Below are 25545 nucleotides of genomic sequence, written 5' to 3'. Positions count from 1 at the left end.
TAGACACGGTGTCTTGCACAAGGACACTTTAATATGGTCATGAGGAGCAATGTTACCATAAACCCTCGCAAGAATAACAAATCCACAAATAAGTGTATTTTACAGTTGTAAGAGTAAGACAGATCACATCCATGTGTACTGATATTGTTCCACCGTCACATGAATGATGAGTTTATTATTTATTTAATCTTTGTTGCAGTAATCGTTTACTCACAGGATCAGGCAGACATTTGCTCTAAAACCAAAATAAGAAAGGAACTGTCTACATGTGACACACAAACACGTTGGTGACTGTGAATATTAGATTTATTTCTAGACTAACTAAAAACCCCACACAGTTTAAATATGTTCATAAATCCATTAAGGTTTCTGTTTATATGAATCAGACTGCTGAAAGTCGGCACTTATCATGACTGTTGACTGATCCTATAGGTAAAACCAATTTCACTTTGACCATCAGAGTGCAACACATGTCATGTATTATTGTCTATTGTTCTATATGATGTCTTGTTATAGAGAAACCAAGTTTCAACAAGGAGGACAATAAAGTTTCATATCACATGACTGTGGTCTATTTATCTTCTCCTGGCTGTGACCACCAGGTAAAAACATTCACACCAATACTCTTGTGAACCTCTTGATATTGTTTCAAGGCTGTATCTAGCAAAACGTTGCAACTTTGTGTAGATGTTCTGAAACCAACAAATTTAAAACAAACAAACAAACAAAAACAATTACATTTTTCAGAAAAAATTGCTAAAAGAAAACAGATTATTTCCCCGGCATTCAACAACTACATTTCCCATGAGTCCTGTTAAGCGCTTCTTTGGTTAAGACCCATGGGATTTGTTCTTAATAACTTCGTTATGATAGAGCTTTGACATTTTACTAACCTAGAACCCTAAATAAAGTTTTAAAAAAGAAAAACACTTTCTGCTTTTCTCTCCGAGTGAATCATCTTCTTCAATATACGATCTTTTCCACCCGTGGTCACATGACGCCTGTGTGCCGCCACATCAGGCAGCAGCAGCGTGGCTCCTGTTTATGGTTTTGTTGAGTTCAGTCCTTCACCTTCTTCTCCACCATCTTCCGTCCATCGAGGACTCCCACGATGCTCCAGCTGAGGTCGTTTATTCAGCAGCGTCTGTGCGCAGCGGCGGAGGAGATCCTCGGGGAGGTGGCGAGGACCATAACGTTAGCTTTGTCCGAAGCCCAGCTTCCCCGACCGAAAGAGGAGCTCCGTAGTGAAAAGCTCGACTCTCTGCACCAGATACCAGGTAGCCTCAAGTCCAGGGGTGCACAGACCTTTTTTCCCATGGGGGGGCCAAACCTGAAAATGAATGGTGGTCTACACTTACAGTATTGTATTGTTAAGATGCTAAATGGTACGAGGATACAGCACCATTCCCTTAGTTGACTGACTTCCTGTGCAAATTGTCTTTCTGCCAGGCTCAGATTATTGAAAGAATAATGGTAATAGGGATCCTACATATTTATGTTTACCCCCACCAAAATAAACACCCCCTCACAACAACACACAAGTTTCAAACTATCTTGACCTAGTTAAGATTAACTTGATCTAAAGTAAGGCTTCAACTAATGTCTATGTTTATTATCAATTCATCTCACTACTATCTTGATTCGTGGTGTGGTCTCAGGGCTCCAGACTAAATGTTCACATTTTATAAATGTAAATGATTGTAAACAGGAAAGCTTGTGTGGAAAATAGATGTTAAAGTCTGAGGCACTCGGGAGGGTATTGAGTTAAAACGCCTTTAATTTATCTTGGCTATTAAATCAGCTTAACGGTAAAAACATGCCGATGACATAATTTTAACTTAGGTGCAACAGAAATTGCGATAACCTCAGTTAGTTATAAAATAAATTGCCGCATTTCAGGCACGCCGCTGGGTTCAAAGGCTTTAATGTAATGAAATTCTTAGTACACGACGTCTCTACCTCTTAACAAATATTTACTAAGGACAGAAAAATATTATACTTACATACTCATACATACTGAGGTATACAATAGCACACGGTGTAAAAGCATGTGCAAAAACACAACAGCATATACAGTACAGTCTTGTGCAAAGGTTGTTGTGTCAATAACAAATGTTTGGTCACACTTGACAGATTTTTGCTCGTGATCAAAATGACCACCCCCCTCCTTAACCTGCCATCGGCCCTCTCTGTTCCCTCGTAGCAGAGGGCATACAAACACCACCTATCAACTGTTTCACCTCAAACCCAAGAACTGAGTAGCTTTTGCTTCCTTCTCCTTTCTAGCTGCAGAAACTCCACTGACCAACAGCGGTGTTACCGGAGAGGAAGTGCTGCAGGAGGCCGCGGCGCAAGAAGAGTCTAACCTCAGCACCGCTGTGGTCCCGAGCTCCTCTGACACAACTACAGACGCTCAGAACAACGATGGGAACTACCGCTTTGTGCTGATCGACCTGAAGATAAAAGGGGAGCAGGAGGAACAGGAGGTTGTCATTTCTTCTACTGAAGTCGTGAAGAATGAGCAAGATCAACCAGAAACGCAGGCGTCGCTTGAACTGCAGCCAGTTTTTTCAGACGGCTCTGAAGCTCAGAATGAGAGCAGCAGCAGCAGCAGCGGTGAGGAGTGGGGGCAGAGCAAAGGAGCAAAGGCGAAGAGACGGAGGGTTTTAAAAAGAGAAAATGGCAGCACGAAGCAGAAGGGTGAAGCGGTGTTGCCTGGCGCAGACGCTTCTGCTAAAAATCAAGAGGACGGCTGTGTTTGTCCTGTTTGTGGAAAGAGTTTCAAGTACACCTACGCCTTCATGAAACACGTAAAAAAACACCAGAAGACGAGCGAGTCCACGAAGGAGCTCCTAAGTCGTTTGCAAACAGCTCACAGCAGACCCCCTGTGTGTGATATCTGTGGCAAGGAGTTTACCAACCTTAATTCTCTACAAATACATTCAAAAACGCACACGGGGAGCAAAGACTTCGGGTGTCAGGATTGTGGGAAATCCTTCATCCAAAAGGAGCACCTGATTGTGCACAGGAGGACCCACTCAGGAGACAGACCGTATAGCTGTGAAAAGTGCGGACAGCTGTTTTACACCCGCGGTCATCTCAAAGCACACGTGATACGTTTCTCAGGACTAAAACCCCACCGCTGTGACATGTGTGGTAAAATCTTTTGCCAGAGTCGACGGTTGGTTGAACATAAGGAAGAGCACGTAGCAGGGAGCACTGAGTGACACCTACATCTATGGACACACCCATGTAGATAAGATTACAGTTGGGTAATGTCCTCAGTAACTCTAAAGGGAGCTCTGCAAGAAGTAATCTGTTGATGCCATTAAGTTGCATTATGGGAATTGTAGGATCTGATGTTTTTGGAGCCCTAACCAGCAACTTAAAGCCAGTTTATGTCAGCCACTGCTGCTTCAGTCTCTTTTTAACCCCCCAGCTTGATGGGAGTATAATGAATAACTGTGGGATTACCCCTTTAATCTCACTAAAGTGACTTTTCAATGAGTTTGTTTTTTGTTTTTTTTTTACTGGGGTTAATCATGTAGCTAACTGCTCTATCGTTTACTTTATTGCGTTGCACATCACACTCTTTATGGCAATATTTAACGCATTTTGTTCCATACTGCAGGAAATCTACATGAAGGCAGCACAAACAAACATGGAGAAGAGTGAATGTGACACAGACCAGGAGAATATTATTATATTATTGCTTGATTGAAATTTTGCACAAATGTTCTAAATAAAAGGAGAAAACGAATCAAATATGAGTTATTAGCTTTATTTGTCGTGTATACAGTGTAATTAAAAATGTAAAAGAAATATGATATTCATTGAATTTACAGGAAATGTGCTTTATTTTGATATGCATCATTATCAGGATGTGAAATCACCTTTATTGGGATGTGAGATTTTGTTTGTCATGTTGCACGGCCCCAGTTCAAGCCATCAGATCCAGGCGTACTTGAGTTTGCACAGATGGTGTACAATAAAATGTCTGGACAAATGTGGTTTCTACAGTGATGTGACAGAAACGCTGCCCGAGGGAAATCATTTGTAAATGACGTAGTCTGGTGAAATATATCAGAATTATTTTGCCTTTCATGATTATTGTTTATGTCTGTGTTTGCAGCATTTGCCAAGTTCACCGTTATTTATGAATTCATCCTCTCAACGAAGCAATTAAGGATTTACAGCATGACTGCGCAATTTATCGACGCCCCAGCCTACAAAGCACATCCCTCAGATGTAAGGGAGCATGATTTTTTTAGCACAGATCCCGGCAAAAATCATGTCATCATCATTTTTATAGATCGTTCAGTAAAAATGAAATGCAAGAATTACCATTCTCACCGTCTGTTTTGTATTTTGCATATTGTTTAGACCTACTTCACAGACAGAAAAGCCTTTAAAGTCATTCAAAGTCATTGCATATATTTTCCATTGACACATATAAGCAGTAATAATGGGACAGTTGGAAGCCTTTTTCTATCATTTGGATGCACGTTAGGAGTTAGTTCCTGCTCCTCCAGGTGAAGTTTCCCCCAAAGAAACATTTCTTCATCTCCAGTTTGGCCGACAGGTGGCAGCAGATACAGCAGAGTTATTTTTAATGCACTGAGGGGCACATGGTGCTCACAGCTGTCAGTAACTGATACTGAGAAGTCATCTTCTACATGTCAATAAGATCATGTGTGTGGTAACACTGTCACACACTTTAACTAGCTGTTTCCTTACTCTCTTTTACCAAATATATACAAATGTAAAGACCAAATAACAGATATTTCCCATAATTAAAGGGGCATTATGTAGTTTTGGAGAACAAGTTCAAACTCAGATTTTTATTTGAGTTTTTAGAGCAAAATCAGAAATAATTATTTTTCCCATAAACAAGCTGTTCTCAGAGGAGAAGGTGGCAGGGTCCGCCACATATAAACAAAGTAAAACAGCATGTGTGTTTATTCAGTCATGGCAAGAAGAGAGTTTGTTGATTTGGTCTCTCCTGATTAAAATGTCTTCCCCAAAACAACATAGTGCCCCTTTAAATTTCAAAATTGCCTCCCAATAATGAGATAAAATGCTTAATTAGAGGGAGATTTATGCAAAGCATGCAGTTTAAAAGCAGAAGTTAGGATGCAGTGTCCTTATAATCAATGCATAAAGACGATTCTGTCTTTTAAAGAAGACTGTGTTGAGCTGTAACTCCGGCATGAATTTTTCCAGGTCGTGCAATTACATAAGTCTGCGTACTGAGGACTGCGGTGTCAGAGAGGGAGAGAGTTGAGCTCAGTGTGTGTTTGGAGCAGAGAGGAGGAGTCGCTTCAGTCAACTGTTGGCCTCTCCGGGTCTAATCTGGATTAGAGTTTCCAGTCCGGTCCGCAGTCAGGACTCCAATAATCACATTATTGTGTGTTGGTCTGACGCCTCCTGGAGCGGAAAGAAAGAAGGAGAAGAAGCAGTGAGCGATCGTGTCGGTGGTAACGTGTCTGACGCGCTTGCCTCAAATACATATATTTCTTTATTTAGATAAGATCTTTTTAAGGAGTTTGGGGGATTTCGCAACGAGGATTCGCGACAATCTGAGGAAAGTTGAATGGATATTGGCTGGCTGCGGTCGGCGGATGGTGCGCATCCCCGTGTGCAGCACTCTGCAGCATCCACAGCCATCACTGCAGCCTGCAGAGTGAAAACCTCTGACTCTGATATCACAGGAGCAGAAGCGGGTACGTGCTCTGGTTTTTACTCACAGTAGCAGATCCCGTGCTGTCATTTTTCTTTTTTTATTTCAGATGAAACACTTGAGATGTTTGCAGGTGAGGCACTGACAGGTGCATTTGGCATCTCCTCCAAATGGCTCTGCTTCCTGGGGGGATGGAAAAGTTTAAAGGCGCTCATGAACGCCTGAGTGATGTCTATAAACAGTGAATTAACCTTCACTTGATGAGATTAAGTGTCACACTGTTCAGGTGATACTCACCCGGACAAACACACAGTCTTGAGCCAAATGTTTCAGACGTCAGGGTCAAATGGTAGTTTGAGGACAGGATTAAAGCACAGAGACGTGTGTGTGATGCCTCCTCTCTCATGATCTAAGTCCTGTGCCTGTTTTGTTTTTTTGATTCCATTGTCCTTGTCCAAACAGGATAGAAAGGCCACGAGGAGGACAGGGATTGAGAGACATGATTTTTGTTTTTTGGCAGGATTTTAATCCCATACAGACATCAGGGACGGGACGGGATAAAATTGGGATTTTCTGCAGGTCACGTCATTTCTTCCTCTCCCTTTTAATCCATTTTAATGACCTGCTCCTGCTCCTTTGTCATGCAATAGTCAAAGTCTTCTACTCGCACACATTTAAGTGACCTGCTGTAGTTGCATCAAAGAAGATGTGACCAAGAGAGGAAAGGTTTAGACGGTTAATAGTTTCAGTCACTTTTTAAGCAAAACAAGTCCCCATCTACTTCTTAGTAGAATGCTGCAACGCTGTTTTGCTGTGAAGCTCCAGAAATGTTTTATGGACGACAAAACTGCACCCAACTCTCCATCAGCATGAGGGTGAGCAGATAATGACTGAATTTTTATTTTTAGGTCAACTTTTCCTTTAAGTACATTTCAGTTGGAGCAGATTGCAGCTCCTGTTTTCTATAAAGGCTGTTTCACCACTTGCCCTGTCCCGTGGCAGAGATTTGTTTATAATCAAAGAGTTTTAATATTTAAAAATTCTTCAGGTACTAAATATAAAATTGCAAAATCTGCTCCACTTCCTACTCTCAGGGGACAAATCAAATGTTTTTTCCTCTGGTGGTTTTACTTCTTTCATACTCCAGCAGAAGTTCATCCTCAGTCCTGACTGGAAAGCTGCCAAATCCCTGCTGACTCCATAGTCCACAGAGCAGCGGAGGTTTTCCTCTCCCTGTCAGCATGAACTGTTCCAAATTGACTCCAAAGTAGAAATTGATTAGGGTAAATGTGGGGCTGTCTGGGGCAGCTTAAGCACTGGTGGAGCAGCACTTTTAATTAATTAGATTTGACAAATAGCCCAGCAGGTTGGTGCTAAAATTAATATCTCTCCTTGTGTGCAACAGTGTGCAGAGAAGTGAGGAGATAAGTCCGGAGCCAGTGGGAGCGTTAAATTATGTGAGCAGCATGGTAACAAATGACTATCTGCAGCCGTGTAAATCGGCATCGTCCAGGCGAGAATTTTTTATATACGGGACAATAACTGATTGTTGCTCATGTCTTGCTGCTGTTACATTTGATGTTGCTGATTTTTTGGGGGGTGAAGAATGTATCGTGTCGTATCATGTTGTGTTGTATCGTATCGTATCGTATCACATGGTATGGTAGTGTGTCCTGTTATATTGTGTCGTGTCGTATAGTATCTCATTGTATCATTGTATCATTGTATCATAGCATATTGTGTCATATCGTGTTGTATTGTGTTGTATAGTATGGCATGGTATGGCATGGTATGGTATGGTATGGTATGGTATGGTATGGCACGGTATGGTATGGTATGGTATGGCATGGTATGGTATGGTATGGCATGGTATGGCATGGCATGGTAAATATGGCATGGCATGGCATGGTATGGTATGGTATGGCATGGCATGGTATGGTATGGCATGGCATGGTAAATATGGCATGGCATGGCATGGTATGGTATGGTATGGCATGGCATGGTATGGCATGGCATGGTATATATGGCATGGTATGGTGTGGTATGGCATGGCATGGTATGGTATGGTATGGCATGGCATGGTATATATGGCATGGTATGGCATGGTATGGCATGGCATGGTAAATATGGCATGGCATGGCATGGTATGGTATGGTATGGCATGGCATGGTATGGCATGGCATGGTATATATGGCATGGTATGGTGTGGCATGGTATGGCATGGTATGGTATGGTATGGTATGGCATGGTATGGCATGGCATGGCATGGCATGGTATATATGGCATGGTATGGCATGGCATGGCATGGTATATATGGCATGGTATGGTGTGGCATGGTATGGTGTGGCATGGTATGGCATGGTATGGTATGGTGTGGTATATTATGGTATCGTGTCATATCGCGTTGTATCATATTGTGTGGTAGGTCTGTTTAATATTTGTCACTTTTCTTTCCTGCACATCTCTATAATTACAAACTTTCTCATAAAGCCAACTTGTGACTGACTACATGTGACACTGCATAATGTTTGTGTGGCTTACGGCTAGATGACAGTGTATTTGCAAATGAGTGAAAGAGACGCTGATTGCAGAGTCATCAGATTTGACTCATGTCCAAAGTGTCTGAATTTCCTGTCAAAAAAAGCCTCTTTAATTTTAAGGATTACAGTTAATCCTGTCTGGATCGTACTGTAGCTGTTGACTCTCAGTGCAGCCCGCCTGGCATGATTCATGCCAGTGACTGTCACATGTAAACAAGCTGTGAAGGGCTTGTGGCTTGTTTCAGATCCATACGCTCTTTCCCCAAAGGGATTGTCTAATAGTTATGCTTTCGAAGGCATAATGGACGGCGCTTGGGGTGTGGTCGGAAAAAAGCAGCTTGTTTTCCTGGTTGTATTCTTGACATGAGAAGCTTAGGTCTTACTTGTGAGTTATAACAGATATTTTGTCATTTGATGATGGTATCTTTAATTAAAAGAGGATATTTAACAGGTGTTTAAAATGATGGATGGACCTGCTGGGTCTTCTTCTAATAGTCATAATCAGAAGGTCAGAAGAGGAACAGTTACTGCCTCTGGCAATGACTCACCTGTCTATTTCTCAACCCCTCCGTCTCTCTCACTTGTTAAGTAAAATTCAAATATGCTTTATTGGCATGAATGTTTAAGTTAAATTACAAAGTTAAAGCAACATTATGCAAGAATTTGTATTTTTTTAGATTCAGTTTTTGAGTGAAACTGACTCTCGTCGATGACAAAACCCTTGTCCAGCCTCTTGCTTGGTCATTCTTTCTTTTGCAGTGGTGGTTGTTTAATGGTGTATACATCAACAGTGAAGCTAGTTTGATAGAAGGGACATTTGTGTTTATTCACGTTACTCCAGCTCCAGTCGGCACTCAATAGTACAGTACATAAAACACCTGAAAACAGAGGTCAGCTCCTCGGATCGCTGCTGCAGTCAGGTTGATAAACAGGAGTGAAGATAAATCCAGTTTTCTAGTTTAATAGTAATCTCCCATAGGTAAATGGTTCTGGATCGGAGCAGAATCCGAAGGTGACTCTTCTCCAGAGGAGAATACTGCTCACTGACTTTTCTCCCCACACCGTTTACTGGTCAGGGAGATGGATAAACCCAGGATATTATTGGTTATCTCTAGTTGTTTGAAAGAGTTAAGTAGGAAGGGAGAAAGTAATGAAGAAAAGACAGGGTGTAAGTCTTGGTTTAGTGAGGTAAATGGGTGGTTGGTCATTTGTTTCTGCATTAGGTGTTGTCGCTCATCATCCACCAAAGCAGATGCTATCACAGATGAAGTTGTTTTCCCCTGTGTTTAACTCGAATCAAACCTCAGTTAGCTGTGAGTTTAGTTATGGATTGAAGAGCTGTTTTGAATCCCTGAACCATCTGGGAGAATCTGCTCACAGGATGTAAACAACCAACAGTTGCAGGCAAGAAAAAACAAGAGAAGAAAACTGCACCAGTAAATGACACAAGAAGAAGACCAGTAAAGAGACTAATGTGCCAATTAGACACAAACAAGGCTAATGATTTGGATCACTGCGTCTAATTTGGGATTAGCTGTGACTGTGGGATTAAAGTCTCTGTGCTAACGACTCCTCATGATGATTCCAGAAACAAAGCACTCACCCGCCCACACCTTATCTCAGACTTTATGTGAACTGGCAGCACACACACAGTGTGAGACACACAAAGTTTCCTGTATCCCTGTGGAGGAAGAGCATAAAGGACAAAAGAGAGAGTACAGAGGAGATTAGAAAGAAAGGTTGAGAGGTGAAAGGGGAGAGGAAATTAGAAAAGCAATGGAGAGGAGGGAACAGAGAAGACAGGAATAGGAAGAAGGTCAGAGAAGAAGCAGAGTGGCTTCATGTTGAATATAAGAACGTTGCTAAGATGTTAAAAAGAACCACATTTCAATATATTTTTCTTGTTTCTCAACACGCTACAGAATGAAGTTTCAACATGAAGCAACCCAAGGTGGATGTTACTAGCACCATGCTCCATCTCTTCAGGACCTGCTGCTCCATTTGTTTGACCACACGCTCAAAGTAGCTCCTGGTTGACAACCACAATGGAGGAGAGCAAGCTCATCTTCAGCCTGGACCGCCACGATGAAGGCCCCATCGTGGCCTTTTCCAAAGACAAACCACAAGGCAGGGAGAGCCAGCCTGACCTCACCCTCGGGATCGACTTGGACCTGAGCCGCCGCTCCCAGCCCCCCTTCCTGCCTCACTCCCCCTCATCCCCTGGCTCTTTAGCTGATCTGTCAGCGTCATCAGCAGGCCTGCCTGTCACCACCAACCTGGTCAAATCCTCCTCTACAGACCTGGAGCCAAGCGAGAGCGGCTCTCTACGGGGCAAACCACTGCTCAGCCTGGTCAAGTCCCTGAGCACTGAGATTTCCCGCCGGGTTGAGCCAGAAGTCAACCTCTCCAAGTCAGACTCCAAGCTGCATTTGCATCCCTGGAAGCAGCTTACGCATCCAAGGATCCCAGAGGCCAGGCCTGAAGCAGGGGAACTGAGTGAGAAAGAAGACTGGGGATCACATTCCTCTGTGCCTCCTGCTGAACCCCGGGGCAGCTCGCTAATCGCGGAGCTTGAGGACACACGGAGGAAGTTCTCCGAGGCCATGCAGGATCCGCTGAGCATGCTGAGTAAGATCATGGGGGACGAAAGCTCTGGCAGCCCCAAGCAGGGGAGGGCTTCCAGTGCTGGAGACTCACCGGCCTCCCAAGGCAGCTGTGGAAGAGACGGGGGCGGTGAAGATATTGAACTGAAGTGCCGGAGGAGGACTGATGGTGAGCACAGAGGTGTGTGTGACAGTCCACTGAGAAGACTCCAACAGAGCCCCTTAATAAAGTCCTCCGTCTCCCCAGAACACCACAGCAGAGACAGCCAGCTGGAAATCCGCACTTATGGAGATGTGATCCAGGTGGTGGAGCTTCAGAACGGATCCGGAGGGACTCAACATAGAACTTACACCCAGTCTCGAGTCACAGTGCCGGGCTCATCACTGCCTCTTCACTGGCTCTTCCCTGTGGGTCTTCTAGCCTATGGTTTCTTTGTGTTGCCGCTGCCCTCCTATGTGACAGGTCTGTCTGTGGGGGTGGCGTGCGGCTTCATGTTGGGCCTGGTGGTGGTGTTCATGTTCGCCCCACGACGCTCATCTGCAAGAAGCAACAAGGGCTCTCGTTTCAGCAAATTCAGCCCTCTGAACATGGATCCACTGGATGGAGAGCTCATGGATCAAGAACTCCTTGAGGTAATGAATGAGGGAACCCTGCCTGCATGGTCCTGCTCGCCCCATAGACTTTACGTTGTGAGGTCACATATTTTTAAATCGCTTTTCTCGACTCAAAGCATTCAACCCTCGGGATCATCCCTATGTTCCCCGGGGCCTATGTTCCCCGCTTTGTATGTGACCGGGGAACATAGGACCCTTTTTTAGAAAAGCACAGCTCTGCTAAATAAAGCCTCACAGAGCCATTAGCATGGCTGCCATCTTGCTCTGTATACAGAGAAAGTTTTGCACCTGCTCCTGAGTGCTTCTTGTTTTCCTGTCACTGGATGCTACTAAAGATAGTGCTATCAGTGGTGATTAATGGATTAGTTTTTAGGTAATTACTGCATTAAAAAACTGCCCTCGAGCGCAGCAGTTTCAGCGTTTTAAGAGCAGGTTATTTTGATAATAGCTTTCTCAGAGCACTTCTCGACAGCTCTGCTGAGAGGGTGAAGCTGACTGCCTCTAGAAATGCGGAGTTAGCAGGTTCAAATAAGGTAAAGTTCATGAGGACAGAGGAGTTATTACAGTAACAGCAGGCTGTACAGCAGTGCAGTTTCATAGGCTTGTCCACAGTGTTAAATGAGACAGATGCACTGTGCTGTGTCTCGTGTTTCCCCTCCTGCTGAGCTGTATTGTCACAGCTTGCAACACTATATGAATTTCATTCGCCTGAGCCTTTGCCAGGTTTGCATATTTTCTGATGTATATCTTTACACTTAGTCAGTCAAATGGACCTGAATCTAACCTCAACACAGCTTTCAGTATCAAAGGAAAAGAAAATGTGAAGTGATTTGTGACCGACTAAACACCCTCCTAATTTTCTCCAGGGCTGGATGAATGAGACACACAGCTACGACCCTGAGACTTTCCACCCCTCCATCACTCACTCTGTCTATGTCACCCTGGAGGGCAGCCGGCTGCGCCTGGCGTACCCACGTGCCAACATCCCCCGGTGGGCAGGGTTCGACGAGACGCCCCACGAGGCCTCATTTTTGCGTTCTCGCACTTACCAGCTGGCTAACTGTAAGGTCAGTACTTTCGTAAAATATTGTCATTTCTGGGTAGCAGGCATTTCCCTCAGAGAGGAGTTAGAAGAGAGAGACAAGGTGACCTCTCGCCTGAACTCTTCACTCTCATCTCTCTGCACCTGGATTGTCATCTAACACGGAGGTGAAAGACCAGAAGGATTACGGCCGAAGTGATGATGCTCTGAATAAACTTGACCCGGCTACTGCCCCACTGACATACTGAGGCAGTAGCTTCCAGTAGAGTAACAGAATAATGCTAACAGTCTAATCAATGTCGCAATGGCAAACTGTCGACACAATTTCTGCCTGCCGGCGTCTCTTGTAGAAAGAAAATATAGCTAAAAAGACAATGACACTTTTCCTTTATAATCCTCTCCATTAATGTTTATCCCAGGTGTCTCTGTTGCCACCTGGTTTGGCTCGCAAGAGGGTCTGGAACAAGAAATACCCTGTCTGCCTGACTCTGGCCGAGGGGGAGGCTGGGGAGGAGAGTGTGGTTGAAGGGCAGGAGGAGGAAGAAAAGGCAGAGAGACACGTTATGGTTGCGGACCACCAGCTTCCTGTCACCCTGTACCTGTTTGGCCGCACAGGAAGAGAGAAGGAGGAGTGGTTCCAGCACTTCCTGTCTGCCTCGCGGGCTGGAGCCAAGAGCAGCGTGAGCGGGGAGGAGAGCACAGGTGAGAAGATGTTTTGGTTCATTGTGATGAGGAGCAATGCAGCGCGACAAAACCCTTGTTTTAAAGGGGTAATAAAGATATGGCCAGAATTTCAACGAAGGAACCAACATTATCAACAGAATTTAAAGAGTCATAGTCGTCATTGGAGCTGCTGTAAATCGCCTCCTTACTGTCGGTCTCAGAGGCTGTGTTCAGTTCAGTTTCATACGGCTGAACCTGGTTGAGCTTGCCACTAGCTCCATGGCTAACTGAGCTTATTAGCTAACGGAGACTAGTTACTACAGCCAACGATAGCTATAGCAAAGAGTGCAATGAGCGCAGCAGTTAGTGGTTGTGCTGCCCCCTATAGTTGTGGAGCTACCTTCAAATTCTGGCCATTTCTTGTCAAGTACACCTTTAAAGATGCATGAAGTCGTTGTTGAATAGAATCGTGCAGAATTCGACTCTTTCTTCTCTGACTCTTCTCTGACTCTCAGAAACATTGTGTGCTGGAGAGGCTATAAAAGAAAACACAGAGGGATTGCCTGACTTGCCTGGAGCTATGAAAACAAGAACGCTTTTGGACTACAGCACCTACATGACTCAACTGCTCATCTCCCAGAGTTGCAATCCCGCCCCCAGCCCCTGCCAGAGCGACAAGGGAAGCCCTACAACCAACAAGAAGGTCAATAAACACTTTAATTTTGCTTTTAGATTTAGTATCACATGAGCAGATATCAGAACTCTGCTCTCTACCCTCTGCATGTCTTGCTAATACTTTACATAACTCCTATTGATCAGCACAAGTCAATATCAGCTACTGTTCCATTGTTCTGCCCTGAGGTCAGACCAGCCCTCGGATGCTGGCTCAGCCAAACACATCCTCGCTGACTAGACCAAAAGTCAACGTGAAGAAGTATCAGGTGTCGCCTGGCTGGAAGGATATTAATAGGAACTGACTGTGGTGCATCTGCAGCGTGCCTGATGGTTTTGGATTGGTTCTATCAGGTTATATAGCCATTTGTTATTCCCTGCAGATTCACAACGAAGAGCATGGATCTGGAGGTCAAGCTGGAGCTGAGCCCAGCGCGAGTCCAGGGTCAGGGGGATGCTCTCCCGAGGGCCAGCCCACGTGGGTGAACTCCCTGGTGGGAAGGATCTTCTGGGATTTTCTCCGAGAGAAGTACTGGACCGATCAGGTGGCACACAAGATCCAGAAGAAACTGAGCAAGATCAAGGTGAAGCTGAATGAGGAAACTAAACTGTGTTTTCACATTAATCTTCACATTCACACCATCATCAACAGCATCATCAGTGTCATACTGACGAATGACACGAGTAGGTAACATAGTAGGTCAGAGATCTCTATACGAAGTGTGTCACTATGACATGAACATCAGCGCTGGTTTGTCCACAAGGTCAAAAGATGTGACATTAAGGCACGTCAATGCTGCAGCTCTCTTTCCTGCTTGTGTGTGTTGTGAGTCTGCTGATAATGCACACCCTCAGGAGGCAGGAGGTGGGGAGTAGAGGAGCGCTGATGACATCTCATTACTCATTTCCGTCTCTCCTCCCTGACACACACCATCCTTTTTACACCACTACCTTACTCCTGTGTCCTTCACACTCACACACATTGCAGGTTTCCCCTGCTCGCTCATTTGTCTGAAGTAATTAGCTTCCTCTGTGGAGCCTTTGTATTTTTTTTACACAGATTTCTTTTTGGACGTTTTTATGTCTGACATGAACGCTGCTCGTTGACTAATTGAAGGTGTTGTTGTTTGTGTCATTATAGTTGCCGTACTTCATGAACGAGTTGACTCTGGCTGATCTGGACATGGGCACGTGTCTGCCTCAAGTCCTCAGCACCTCCAAACCCACACTGGACCGCAGAGGTATGATGCACTAAACGATCCTCTGACTTTTTCTTGAGGTTCCCATTTGCGTTTTTCAGTTAAATATCTAACGACTTGAAGGATTGCCATGCAATCTATGCAGACATTTATGTCCCCCCTCAGAAAAATTGTAATAACTTTATATAGCGGCTACATTTTTTCATCCAAATGATGGAATTTAGATCAAAGCATTGCTGTGCCTAATAACTAAAGCCCCAGTGAGCTGCTAGCTTGGCTGTAGACTCGTGGTTTTTCTTTTCTGTATGTGGAGGCGTCACGAAAGAAGGTTTTCCCAACAGATTTCTTCTTGCAGACAGTCCTGCAGTCAGCTCAGGCCGTAATCTCATTTGTTTCAGCACAGAGTTTGTTGTGCCTGCCCTTAAAACTTACCATTGTCTCCTGCCTTCAGCGTAAGCGAACAGGATTATCCGTCCTCTCGGCCTCCACTAAGCTCACCTGACAATAACAGGTCTGAGCTACCCTCTCTTGGTCTTATGTCCCTCCTGCAACAAGGCTGTGCCGGGCCAGATACAAACCAAACTTAAGATCAAGAAGCATTACCTGCTACCTGTGAGCTGTTTTCTTTCCTTCCTCCCTATGTCACCAAGGCTTGTGGTTAGAGCTGGAGGTGGTGTACACAGGCTGCCTTCAGATGACCCTGGAGACTAAGATGAACCTGTGCAAGCTGGGTAAAGATGTAGAGGACGAGGCTCACAGCGTTCCAGAGATGCAGCAAGTCGGGTGAGTGCGTAAATGGATGAGAACATGCTTGAGGAGAAATTAGTCATCTAAGCTCAGTAGTTTGCATTAAAGGGACCACTGGTGTGTTTTGCAGCTCCAAGCCCAGGCTGTGTATCCTGGCCGATAGTGATGAAGAGTCGTCCAGCGCAGGCTCGTCCGATGAAGAGGAAGCCCCCCCCTCTGAGCCACAGGGGTCTCCGGGAGACAAGAGCACAGCAGGAGCAGCTGAAGGGTGAATGAACAGCTTTATTGTTTTCTACCAGAGAAGTCAAACACAACATGGATCGTAGGTCACAAAACTGCAACGCACTGTAATTTCTGACACGTGTTGCACTTGAGGTCGCATCCTAGTCAGTCATGTAACAGCAGGTGTTTAAAAGCAGTCCACCTGTGCTTTTCTGTAATTTCTCAAGTTTTTATGTCTTTGTAAAGCACTTTGTAACTTGTCTTTGGATTAATTGTTCTCCACTTCGTTGCACCTTCGTCGCTCTCCTCCCCAAGGCACACTGGTGGCAGCACAAGTAGGAAGATCTTGAGGTTTGTGGACAAGATAGCGAAGTCCAAGTACTTCCAGAAAGCCACGGAGAACGAGTACATCAGGAAGAAGATAGCCGAGGTGTCCAACATGCCTCTGATGCTCAGCGTCGAGGTCCTGGAGCTCTCTGGCACTCTGGCCATCAACATCCCACCTCCCCCGACCGACAGGATATGGTACTGAGCTTCTCTCTTTTTCACCTCTTCCTTCCTTCCTTCCTTCCTTCCTTCCTTCCTTCCTTCCTTCCTTCCTTCCTTCCTTCCTTCCTTCCTTCCTTCTGTGTTTCATTCTTACCCTGTCTTTTCTCTCTCACTCTTTTCCTTCAGGTACAGTTTCCGGGTGCCACCCAGATTAGACCTTAACGTGCGCCCCACTCTTGGGGAGAGGGAGGTCACCTTCACTCATGTCACCGAGTGGATCGAAAAGAAACTGCAGTGCGAGTTCCAGGTGAAACATCTTCTGTATCTTAAAACAATAATATCTAACTTTATTCTGCACTCAATATTCATTTGTCGTCCTTCTCCCCTCAACAGAAAGTGTTTGTCATGCCCAACATGGACGATCTGTATCTGCCCCTGATGACATCTGGCCTGGATAACCCACCCGCGTCCCACCAATCCTCAATCCACTCCTCATCCCATCAGTCCTCTATGGAGTCCCAGGATTACCTGTCAGAGTAGCGTCCCTCTGAGGCCGCAGATGGGATCATATTGATGCAGAATAAGCATTGTGCTGCTATTGCTGTGAATCTCGAACAGATTCAGAGGCTGCCGCAGCCGGGAGCCGGGTTCGGTTCTCTCCTGCATCCTAACCAGTGCGGGAGAGATGCCTACTGAAGGGACGCTGAGCACGGCAGAGACCTCAGGACCGAGAGGGAGGCGCTACAGTGCCCCCTACTGTGAAGATAACTGAACACCCTGACACCAGTGAGAGAACGTGAAACACTGGTTTTGCAAAAGGGATGTTTTTTTTTTAATTTAATGCTTACACTGATAAAAGATGCAAGACTGACAAACTAGATTTCTTTACTGCACGTCAAAACAAGATGTGAAAAAAATGCCGACTGAACAGACCATCCATCCATTTTCTAATCCGCTGATCCTTTTGTTGACTGCGAATTTGAACAAACTAGAAACTGAAAAACACTGAGATGATAATCTGACCTGAATATGTTCGAGCAATGGTGCATGCGTTGATCTGCTCGTGGATTTATCAGTGAATAAAAAGCTGCTCGAAGCTTAAAATCTGTGTTAATTCTTTATTACTGTATGAGTATTGACACATAAGAATCTTCTTCAGACCTCTTCAATCAGAGGCTCCGGCAGCGTTTTCAGGGCGTCCTTCTTCAGCGGCCCCTGCAGGTAAACCAGAGGTCGGTGTTGAAAACCGTGAAGAAGGTTTCGGGGATGATTTTTATGAATCTTATTTGTGTGCACATCAAACTTTTCTCACCATGAACGCCCTCTTCTCCTGAGCGGTCTGGAAGCGGCCGTGACCGAATTTGGAGGTGGTGTCGATGAATTTGAGCTCGATGGTCTCGTTGGCCTTGCGAGACGTGTGCACGAGCAAAGACTGTGTGGAGGAATACAAAAAGATGTACACACAGCTCATGAATCAGAAGCCTTATTTTCTACTTGACAGTGAATTCGATGATTTATCCGTTCCATGTGAAGTCAGATACTGCAAGCTTCCAGTAAGATGTAAAATTAGACTTTCAAAATCACACTGTACCTTCCTGAGGGTGAGGATGCGTTTCTTTGCCCCGATCACGCAGCCCTTCACCATGACAAAGTCATTATTCACTTCACCATAGTGTGGGAAGCCTCCCTACAGGGACAGGACAACAGGGAACAGGAATACAAATAAATGAACGAAGACTGTTCAGGAAAATATCTACTTTCACTTTCTATGAAGCCTTTAATAATCAGATATGTACTCTGAATACTCATAATGCTATAATCCTATGCCAGGGCTTTCCAAAGTTTGAGACTGTGGCCCTTTTTTCACTTCCATTCTTTGTTCTTCACCTGAAAACTGTTTGGAGCCCCCCTCATAAGGTCTGCCTTACACTTTGAAAACCTCTGCCCTATGACATGTCAGTGTGTTCTGCAGGTGTGGTCATTACATTAAAGATATAGGCTTCATAGAAAGTGTTACCAGTATTTACATAAGCCGATCATTTCTTTAAGTGCGTATTAAAATCTTAGTCACAGAAAAAGAAGTTGAGTACCATGGGCGTGACGGTCTTCTGGCTGGTGTCGTAGCTAGTGGAGGCATTGTTCCGGATCACCTTTCCATCCTGGATGTGCACACCTTTACCGATACGGTAGATCTGAGGTCACACGGAGGACACATCAATGTATACTTTCCCTCAGAACGGTGGAAGATGAAGTCCTGGTGATGAAACTGGACTATAAACTCTCCACTAACCTTCTTGTTGAGCTCAGTGCGGTGGTGAAAGCCCTTCTGACCAGCACGAGCTATGGTGTACCCAACACGGGCCGGATGCCAGGCTCCAATACACGCCACCTTCCTCAAACCCTTGTGGGTCTTCCTGGGAAGCTTCTTTGTGCGCCAGCGGCTTGTCACACCTATCAGCACATAGAGCCAGCATTAAGTATTTATATCAGAGTATTTTACAACTAGTCAGAGCGTGTTTCCAACCTTTAAAGCCATGGCCCCTGGTGACTCCAATGATGTCAATCATCTCATCCTGGTAGAAGACGGCAGAGACAGGCACAGCCTGCTCCAGGTGCTCCTTTGCCCAGTCCACCTTGTCAGAGATGCTTCCTCCATTTAGCTGCACCTCCATGATGTGGGCCTTTTTCTGAATTATGGGCAGCATTCGCATCTGGAAAATGGAGAAGCTCGTAAACAAGTGAAAGGAGTCTGGAAGTCTGGGAAGGTTTTTCAGGATTACTACCCAACTAGGGTTGACACTATCTGTATTGATGATTCTGCCAATTGTCTCATGATTAATTTTTATCCAACCCACAATCCACAACCCAAAGACTCTTTATTTACTGTCATATATGGCAAAGAAAATGGGGAAATCCTTACATACATCCTTACTAGAACCTGAGAATGTTTGACATTTGAAATGATTCATCATCAAAATAGTTGCCGATTAATTTTCTGTCCATCAACCGATCGTTTAATCTCTGTCTTCTAATAATTAGTTTTATGATTCAGCACAAGATCATGTTTGAACTGAGCAATAACATAAGGGAAATTACCACAGCCCTGATATTCAAAAGCACATTTTGATCCAAAAAAAAAATGATCCCAGCAACGCTGCATCAAGAGTAGAGATCTTGGTTGACTTTCATATTGTTCACTGCCAGCATAAAGGTTTCCCTCTGCAAATCCTGGGTGAGCAGCCAGGTCCTGCCCATAAAACTATTTTTAAGTTGCCATTTGACACGGCAGTAAACCTGCAGTGCACCCAACAGACAGAGCGTCGTTGCCAGAGTTGTTTGGATCTCGACAGCAGAGATTTGGGGTGTGGCAGCTCTTCTTTCCATTGCATGTGATGAGGTGGACTTAAGAGGTTGGCTGTGAGTAGCTGCCAATCATTAGACGTGAGACAGCAATTGTCGTGTTTTAAAACCTTGATTGAATTGTGGCCTACCTGAGTGTGAACAATAACCCTGATCACTGAACAGTATTTCTTCATCCTTTCAAAATCCTTGTTGAGCTGTTTCTTCCCCGTCTCATCCTGCCACTTCTTGCTGTACTTGGTGAAGGCCTTCTTCTTGCTCTTGTACCTGAAAAAAAGAAAAGCTCCATTCAGAAATCAGAGACGGCAGTGTCATTTAAGCAGGGGAACCATGTGAAATCACACACCAGTTTCTGTAAAATCTGCGCTTGCACTCGTCACTGAGATGCTCTGCGAAGATGGTTTTGAGGGAACGCAAGCCACGGACGGTCTTAATGTATCCCACGACACCCACCACAATGACCGGAGGAGTCTCAATGATGGTGACCGCCTCTACTTCCTCTCGTTTTGCTTGCTCTGTGGCGGAGACATGGAAAGATGTGCTGAGATGTTTTAACTGCCAGTGTTCAGTGAAGCTCAATCACATTGCATTTTAGTGGTACATTTGTGAGCCATTTCAGGGTTATTATAAGATAATAAACAGCAGAGGGGTAAAAAACTGAAGTATATATTTTAAGTCTCTGTTTGACATGTTTCATACGAGTCAAACTGCACTAAATCTGCCCATTATCCTGTCAAACAAACAGCAAAAACATAAATCTTAGTCATCCCATGCATCCACATTGCAGTAAGTTCAGTCGTGCATACTGAGGCCAGTGCGGTGCACCTCCCTCAGGGTGTGGGTCATGCCAGCCTTGTATCCCAGAAAGGCGGTGAGGTGGACGGGCTGGCTAGGGTTGTCTTTGGGCCATGTGCGCACACTGCCCCTGTGCCTCTTGCTACGCTTGTGGGGCAGGAACCCCATGTGGCCATGGCGGGGTGCATGGAACTTGCGGTGAGACTGGAGAAGGACAAAAGCCACACAGAAATGCTACTTATTAACACGAAACTCACGGAAATGTAACCCACATGTAGAACAATGATTTTTACAATAATGCCACAAGAGACACGTGAATCCTTTCCCGTATTCAGAACAATAAAATGTAGTCCTTTGTCCTGTTTTTGAAATGTTTTTGGCCGACATTCCCAAAAGTTCTTCAGATATTTAAATCCTGTGAAAATCCTTAGGAAATAAAAAATAAAATGACATAGGACATTAACAGAATATCATGTCATAGAGTCCCTTAATCTTCAGGTGTGTTGCCTTTCTGTCCAGGACATGTGTTTGCACTAATAAACAGAACTCAGACGATGGGATGCCGCATGTAAAGAAGTCGCCATCTCAGTCCTCCACGTGGTCTCCTCAGAGGTAGCCATTACAAGATAACTTTCAGTATGCTCCGTCTTCTCTTACGATAGCCAAACAAAGTGACACATGCACACATGTAGAAGTCACAAGACAGACAACAATCCAAATGAAAGTATCCTTTATGGTAGAAAAGAACCAGAAAACACGAGGAGCACTGACCATGTCTGCTCACTGTCGAGGTGAGGGATAGAAAGAGAGAGGGGCCAGCGCTGCTGTAAGGGTCATACATAAGATGATACAGAGTGTAAGGGCTCTAATTTGGTGGTTGGCCCAGCTGAGGAGCCGTATTCGCTTTCAAACAAGGCAATCTCTGCCAAGGTTTGACAGAAGAAGATACAGAGGAGGAGGGAAGAGGGTAAAGTCAGAGGTCTGGTGAGGTGACGAGGCCCAGCAGACAGGAACCACACGACCAAGAAAGGAGAGAGAAAGGAGGAAGAAAGTTTTCATTGTCGTGAGGCCGACATCCACCTGTTCTGGGACTGACACAGTCTTTTCTTTTTCTGATAGAAATATTTGCTAAGTTAACCAAACTAACAAATGATTGCAATTGCAATTTGAGGTGTTCATATTTGTAATATATAAGATATGAAATAGAATAGATAAAAATAAATAAACATAAAATAAACTAAAATAAAGTAGGACGTAACTACAAATGGAAAGATAAAGTTGCAAGGGATGCTATAAAGTGACACGGTGTGATTGGTAGCAGCAAGTTAAGTAAACAGTGTCAGAGTCCTGAGTTTGCTTTGGGGTTTGGGTGGTGTATGTGTGTGTGAGCAGTGAGACGACAGACTGTAGCCTCCACTGCTGTTGTAGAGTCTGATGGCGGTGGGTACAAAGGAGCGCCTGTCAGTTTTGCACCTGAGTGGGGTGATGCAAGATCCAAGGAACTTGTATGAGTCCACCCTCTCTACCTCCTCCCCCTGGATGATGACTGGGGCAGGCGGCCTCCTGTTCCTCCATCAGTCCACCACCACCTCCTTGGCCTAACTGATGTTGAGCTTCAGGTGGTTGCTGTTGCACCATGTTATATACATCTGAGCACATGACATCAGAGGTTTTCTTGCGTTGGAGGGATCTGTATCTTTCTCCAGAGTACTTTCAGAAGGCAAGCAAGACAGATGTGTTTACTGTGTTGCTCAATATCTTAAAGCTGATATACGCGTGTTTGTCAGTGTTGCTTATCAGAGCTGCATTGTCCAATTTTAAGTCGTTAAGATAATTTTTGGCGGCAGATTACTTTGAAATGTATCCAGTTACTGAATTCACATTACATGGCAATCTGGTAACACTTTATAGTAACCATCATTAACAAACTGTAAATTTGTAGTTCAACAAAGAATACAATGCTTTATAAACCATTTGTAAATGTTAAATAAATACTGTGGTTTTATAAACATTATTTGGACAGCGATTATAAAGTTGTAAATGGTATTCATAAACCTTTAATGGTTTATAAATCACTTAATTGTTTGTGAACAGTGACATAACTATTAACTAAAGTTTAATTGACTTTAAATAGACCATTTATTCATGATGGTTATAACAAAGTGTAACGTAATCAATTGGATCACACAAAAAATGTAATTGATATGAATAGTTTTGGATTATTTCAAAATGAAACATTAAAAATATATAAAATATAATATATCTTATACTAAAAAAATAGACAGATATTATTTTACTAAAGTAATCTGGGTTGATTATACCAATTTATTTTTTGTAATCTGATCATGTAAATCTAATTAAATGTGTATTGCCACTGTTTTGTCACGACCCAACCCAACTCATACATAAACAAACAAAGACATAAATGTTTGTTTATTTGTAAACAACTTGAAATATTCAGTTTTGGCATTTTAAAATGCTCATGATGACTAATATTACAGATCGTTTTTAGTGCCTCAGACTGTCACTGGCTCGCACTGTGCAGTGAAGGTTGTCAGCTCAGCAGCATCACCTGCTGCATCTCCACAGTACAACAGCTCCACCTGTGACCTTTCCCCTTTGACCTTTATGTTCTTAACATACTGTAATTGGGCTTATACTACAGTCCTCATACGGAATAATATTGGCACTCAATAATAATGCCATAATAACAAAGGTAAATACCAATCTATATGACTTTACAGTTTTATGTTAGTGACCTCTAATTTCGCCATTGCGCTGTGTCTTCTGCGCATGCGCCACTCGCAGGGAGAGCTGTCGAGGTCGAATCGACTCCTGATTAGAAAAAAGAGGCAAAATGCCTTCAGACTATGATAAAGGAGCATATCCGGAGCCTCCTCGGCAGACTCCGGCTGTGGACAAACAGACGGCACTGCCAAACCCAGCTGTGATCCTGTCCAAACTCTTTTATTACTCCGTGGACCTGCCTGTCACCACATTTAGAGGTAACCGAAGCTAACGGAGCTAACTGGGCTAACAGGCTAGCACAACAACAGAGCTATCAGAAGCGGTATAGACATATTGTCGGTATATTTATACATTATAACAATGATGTCACTGTAGCTTCCTTGCTAAATATCACTCTGAATCAACCACAAGGCTCTGTTTCGTGGTCATAATGGCCAGAGTGAGCTAGCTATCTATGCACTTGTAGCTAAGGTGTTATGCTAGCTAGCGTCATTCAGGGACAAATCACAGCCCAACAGCCGTCGTGCTCTTGCTTGAGTTCAACCATGTCCTGAACTCTTTCTCCTCTTTTCATCCAGATGTTGTTGACAGCATTCGGTCTCAAAACAAGGCTGTCTACTACCACCAGAAGTTTCGCCGTGTCCCTGACCTGACCGAGTGCCAGGAGGGGGATTATCTGTGCTACTATGAGGCCGAGATGCAGTGGAGGAGAGACTAGTAAGTAACTGGTCGAGATAAGAGTTATTCGTCAAAATGGACTATTGTGTAGCCAAGGTGCTCTGTGGGTGATGATAACTGAAATAAAAATGCTTGACAAAAGTTCCAGAAATCTTCAGTGGTAATTTGAGTAATCACAGTATTTTTTACTAATCCTGAAGCCCTGTCTTGTGGATCAGATCTGTTTTGTTGTGATGTCTTTGCATAGCAAACATTGGAAAAGTTAGTAGCCTATTCTAGAAAATGAATAGTAGCAGCCATATGTTGTCTGTGATGTGCTCTGGACCTGATGGACACTTAAAGGCAATATGATGCAAGTGAGAACATGAAAATGTGGGGTCAGTAGGGGCCCATAGTTAGATTGTATCCATATTTTCCACTTATTATTGCAATGTACAACAGTAATGAATGCATTTTTAATTTACTATATCAGTCCTTTGAATTCATACACCTGTAATGTTGTTGTAGTTGTCAGGGTGCCTCTGTCAGCTCTGGAGATAATGTGCTTCTTGTAGCCTCCCTGCAGAAAGTTAATGTCTCCATCAGACATGAGTAAGAGTGTCTCCCTGTGTTGTTGTCTTCACCTCTCAGCAAAGTGGACCAGGAGATCGTGAAGGTGATCCAGGAGCGTATGAGGGCCTGCCAGCAGAGAGAGGGAGCCAGCTACGTACAGAACTGTGCCACCGAAATAAAGCAGTTCAACGAGGCGACCAAGGACTTCCAGTCTCGCTGTAAGTAACATGCTGCTTGGAGCTTAGACATGTGTGATTTGATGTAAAGAACAATGTACAAGCATTTAGAAATCTGACGTGGCAAATTCTTTGACAGGCTAAGGGATGATATATGCAAGATCTACTGTTATTGTAAAATGTAGTTTTGGTGCAGTGCTGAACCAACCGACAGAAATGTATTTAGCAACTATACTTGGTAATAGTTTATATAACAATTAAAATATAACAGATAAATTCTCAAGGCAACTTTTTTTTCCACCTGTTCTACAGATGAAAGAAAAAAAACCTTGAGGATATAAGAGAGGTTATCCTGGGGAGAAAAAAAAAAGCGTTTTTCACCTGTTCTAACGTCGTAATGTTTTGGGAAAGCGTAATAGGCATTTTGTAAATTTGATTATTTGTTGCATGGTCATTGACATGTCCTCTTTCTCGTCCCTCTAATCTTCTGCCTGGCTACCACTAAATGTGTTTAATTCCTTCCAGATGGAGACCTGGGCGCGTACGCCAGTGCGAGGAAATGTCTAATGAAGCAAAAAGAACGGATGATGGCCGCTCCGGCTGAGAGTGCTTAAGAACAGTTCTCCAACTATCTGTCCTGTGTAATAATTGTAAAATAAAATGTATGTGATCAATTGTGTCGTTTTATTTTTCCACCTGTGACACTGAACGTGTGGATTGAACATTTTTCACATCAAAGTGGTTTTCCTGCATATTAAGCTTAT

The 25545-nt window shown here is 44.0% G+C and overlaps 4 protein-coding genes across 6 annotated transcripts; 3 read left to right on the top strand and 1 right to left on the bottom strand.

The window, feature by feature from the left end:
* The first annotated feature begins 998 nt into the window (after positions 1–998).
* On the top strand, positions 999–3765 carry LOC311268661 (uncharacterized protein). 3 transcript variants are annotated; one of them, XM_084372415.1, is made up of 3 exons: positions 999–1277; positions 2287–3181; positions 3632–3765. In XM_084372415.1, exons 1-3 carry the CDS (start codon positions 1112–1114, stop codon positions 3642–3644), a joined length of 1074 nt encoding a protein of 357 aa, XP_084228541.1. In that variant the 5' UTR covers positions 999–1111; the 3' UTR covers positions 3645–3765. The 3 variants fall into 3 exon arrangements, with proteins under 3 accessions (XP_084228541.1, XP_084228540.1, XP_084228539.1); XM_084372414.1 differs by having other exon boundaries at positions 2287–3267; XM_084372413.1 differs by having other exon boundaries at positions 2287–3765.
* Positions 3766–5320: 1555 nt separating this feature from the next.
* Positions 5321–17564, top strand: LOC311268163 (testis-expressed protein 2-like). Its single transcript, XM_084371628.1, has 12 exons — positions 5321–5723; positions 10143–11456; positions 12305–12505; positions 12900–13182; positions 13659–13846; positions 14199–14399; positions 14957–15056; positions 15665–15797; positions 15892–16029; positions 16299–16508; positions 16659–16779; positions 16866–17564. The coding sequence occupies exons 2-12, from the start codon at positions 10266–10268 to the stop codon at positions 17010–17012; spliced, it is 2913 nt and encodes a 970-aa protein (XP_084227754.1). The 5' UTR covers positions 5321–5723; positions 10143–10265; the 3' UTR covers positions 17013–17564.
* A 12-nt stretch (positions 17565–17576) lies between these two features.
* LOC311268164 (large ribosomal subunit protein uL3-like) lies at positions 17577–21531 on the bottom strand. The gene is made up of 10 exons (XM_084371629.1): positions 21399–21531; positions 20639–20831; positions 20179–20347; positions 19964–20099; positions 18997–19183; positions 18763–18923; positions 18563–18664; positions 18064–18159; positions 17785–17904; positions 17577–17687 (listed from the first exon to the last, which is right to left on the bottom strand). The coding sequence occupies exons 1-10, from the start codon at positions 21399–21401 to the stop codon at positions 17628–17630; spliced, it is 1227 nt and encodes a 408-aa protein (XP_084227755.1). The 5' UTR covers positions 21402–21531; the 3' UTR covers positions 17577–17627.
* Positions 21532–23405: 1874 nt separating this feature from the next.
* ndufb10 (NADH:ubiquinone oxidoreductase subunit B10) lies at positions 23406–25455 on the top strand. Its single transcript, XM_084371044.1, has 4 exons — positions 23406–23632; positions 23954–24092; positions 24684–24823; positions 25307–25455. The coding sequence occupies exons 1-4, from the start codon at positions 23485–23487 to the stop codon at positions 25393–25395; spliced, it is 516 nt and encodes a 171-aa protein (XP_084227170.1). The 5' UTR covers positions 23406–23484; the 3' UTR covers positions 25396–25455.
* The last annotated feature ends 90 nt before the right edge of the window (positions 25456–25545 follow it).

The sequence above is a fragment of the Pagrus pagrus genome (assembly GCF_965226575.1).
Source record: "Pagrus pagrus genome assembly, chromosome: 13".
Classification (NCBI taxonomy): domain Eukaryota; kingdom Metazoa; phylum Chordata; class Actinopteri; order Spariformes; family Sparidae; genus Pagrus; species Pagrus pagrus.
The sequence above is the reverse complement of the archived record's forward strand: the minus strand, read 5'-3'. Positions and strand labels throughout refer to the sequence as shown.

What these genes read in the sequence shown, in the direction of transcription:
- LOC311268661 (XM_084372414.1), top strand. Translation starts at nt 1,112, where the DNA reads ATGCTCCAGCTGAGGTCGTTTATTCAGCAGCGTCTGTGCGCAGCGGCG. An exon ending in CTCTCTGCACCAGATACCAG is followed by an intron (nt 1,278 to 2,286) that starts GTAGCCTCAAGT and finishes TCTCCTTTCTAG; the next exon opens with CTGCAGAAACTCCACTGACC.
- LOC311268163 (XM_084371628.1), top strand. Translation starts at nt 10,266, where the DNA reads ATGGAGGAGAGCAAGCTCATCTTCAGCCTGGACCGCCACGATGAAGGC. An exon ending in TGGATCAAGAACTCCTTGAG is followed by an intron (nt 11,457 to 12,304) that starts GTAATGAATGAG and finishes AATTTTCTCCAG; the next exon opens with GGCTGGATGAATGAGACACA. An exon ending in GCCCTACAACCAACAAGAAG is followed by an intron (nt 13,847 to 14,198) that starts GTCAATAAACAC and finishes TATTCCCTGCAG; the next exon opens with ATTCACAACGAAGAGCATGG.
- LOC311268164 (XM_084371629.1), bottom strand. An exon ending in AGAAGACCGTCACGCCCATG is followed by an intron (nt 18,160 to 18,562) that starts GTACTCAACTTC and finishes CTGTCCCTGTAG; the next exon opens with GGAGGCTTCCCACACTATGG. An exon ending in AGGAGAAGAGGGCGTTCATG is followed by an intron (nt 17,688 to 17,784) that starts GTGAGAAAAGTT and finishes GTTTACCTGCAG; the next exon opens with GGGCCGCTGAAGAAGGACGC.
- ndufb10 (XM_084371044.1), top strand. Translation starts at nt 23,485, where the DNA reads ATGCCTTCAGACTATGATAAAGGAGCATATCCGGAGCCTCCTCGGCAG. An exon ending in GCCTGTCACCACATTTAGAG is followed by an intron (nt 23,633 to 23,953) that starts GTAACCGAAGCT and finishes CTTTTCATCCAG; the next exon opens with ATGTTGTTGACAGCATTCGG. An exon ending in ATGCAGTGGAGGAGAGACTA is followed by an intron (nt 24,093 to 24,683) that starts GTAAGTAACTGG and finishes TTCACCTCTCAG; the next exon opens with CAAAGTGGACCAGGAGATCG.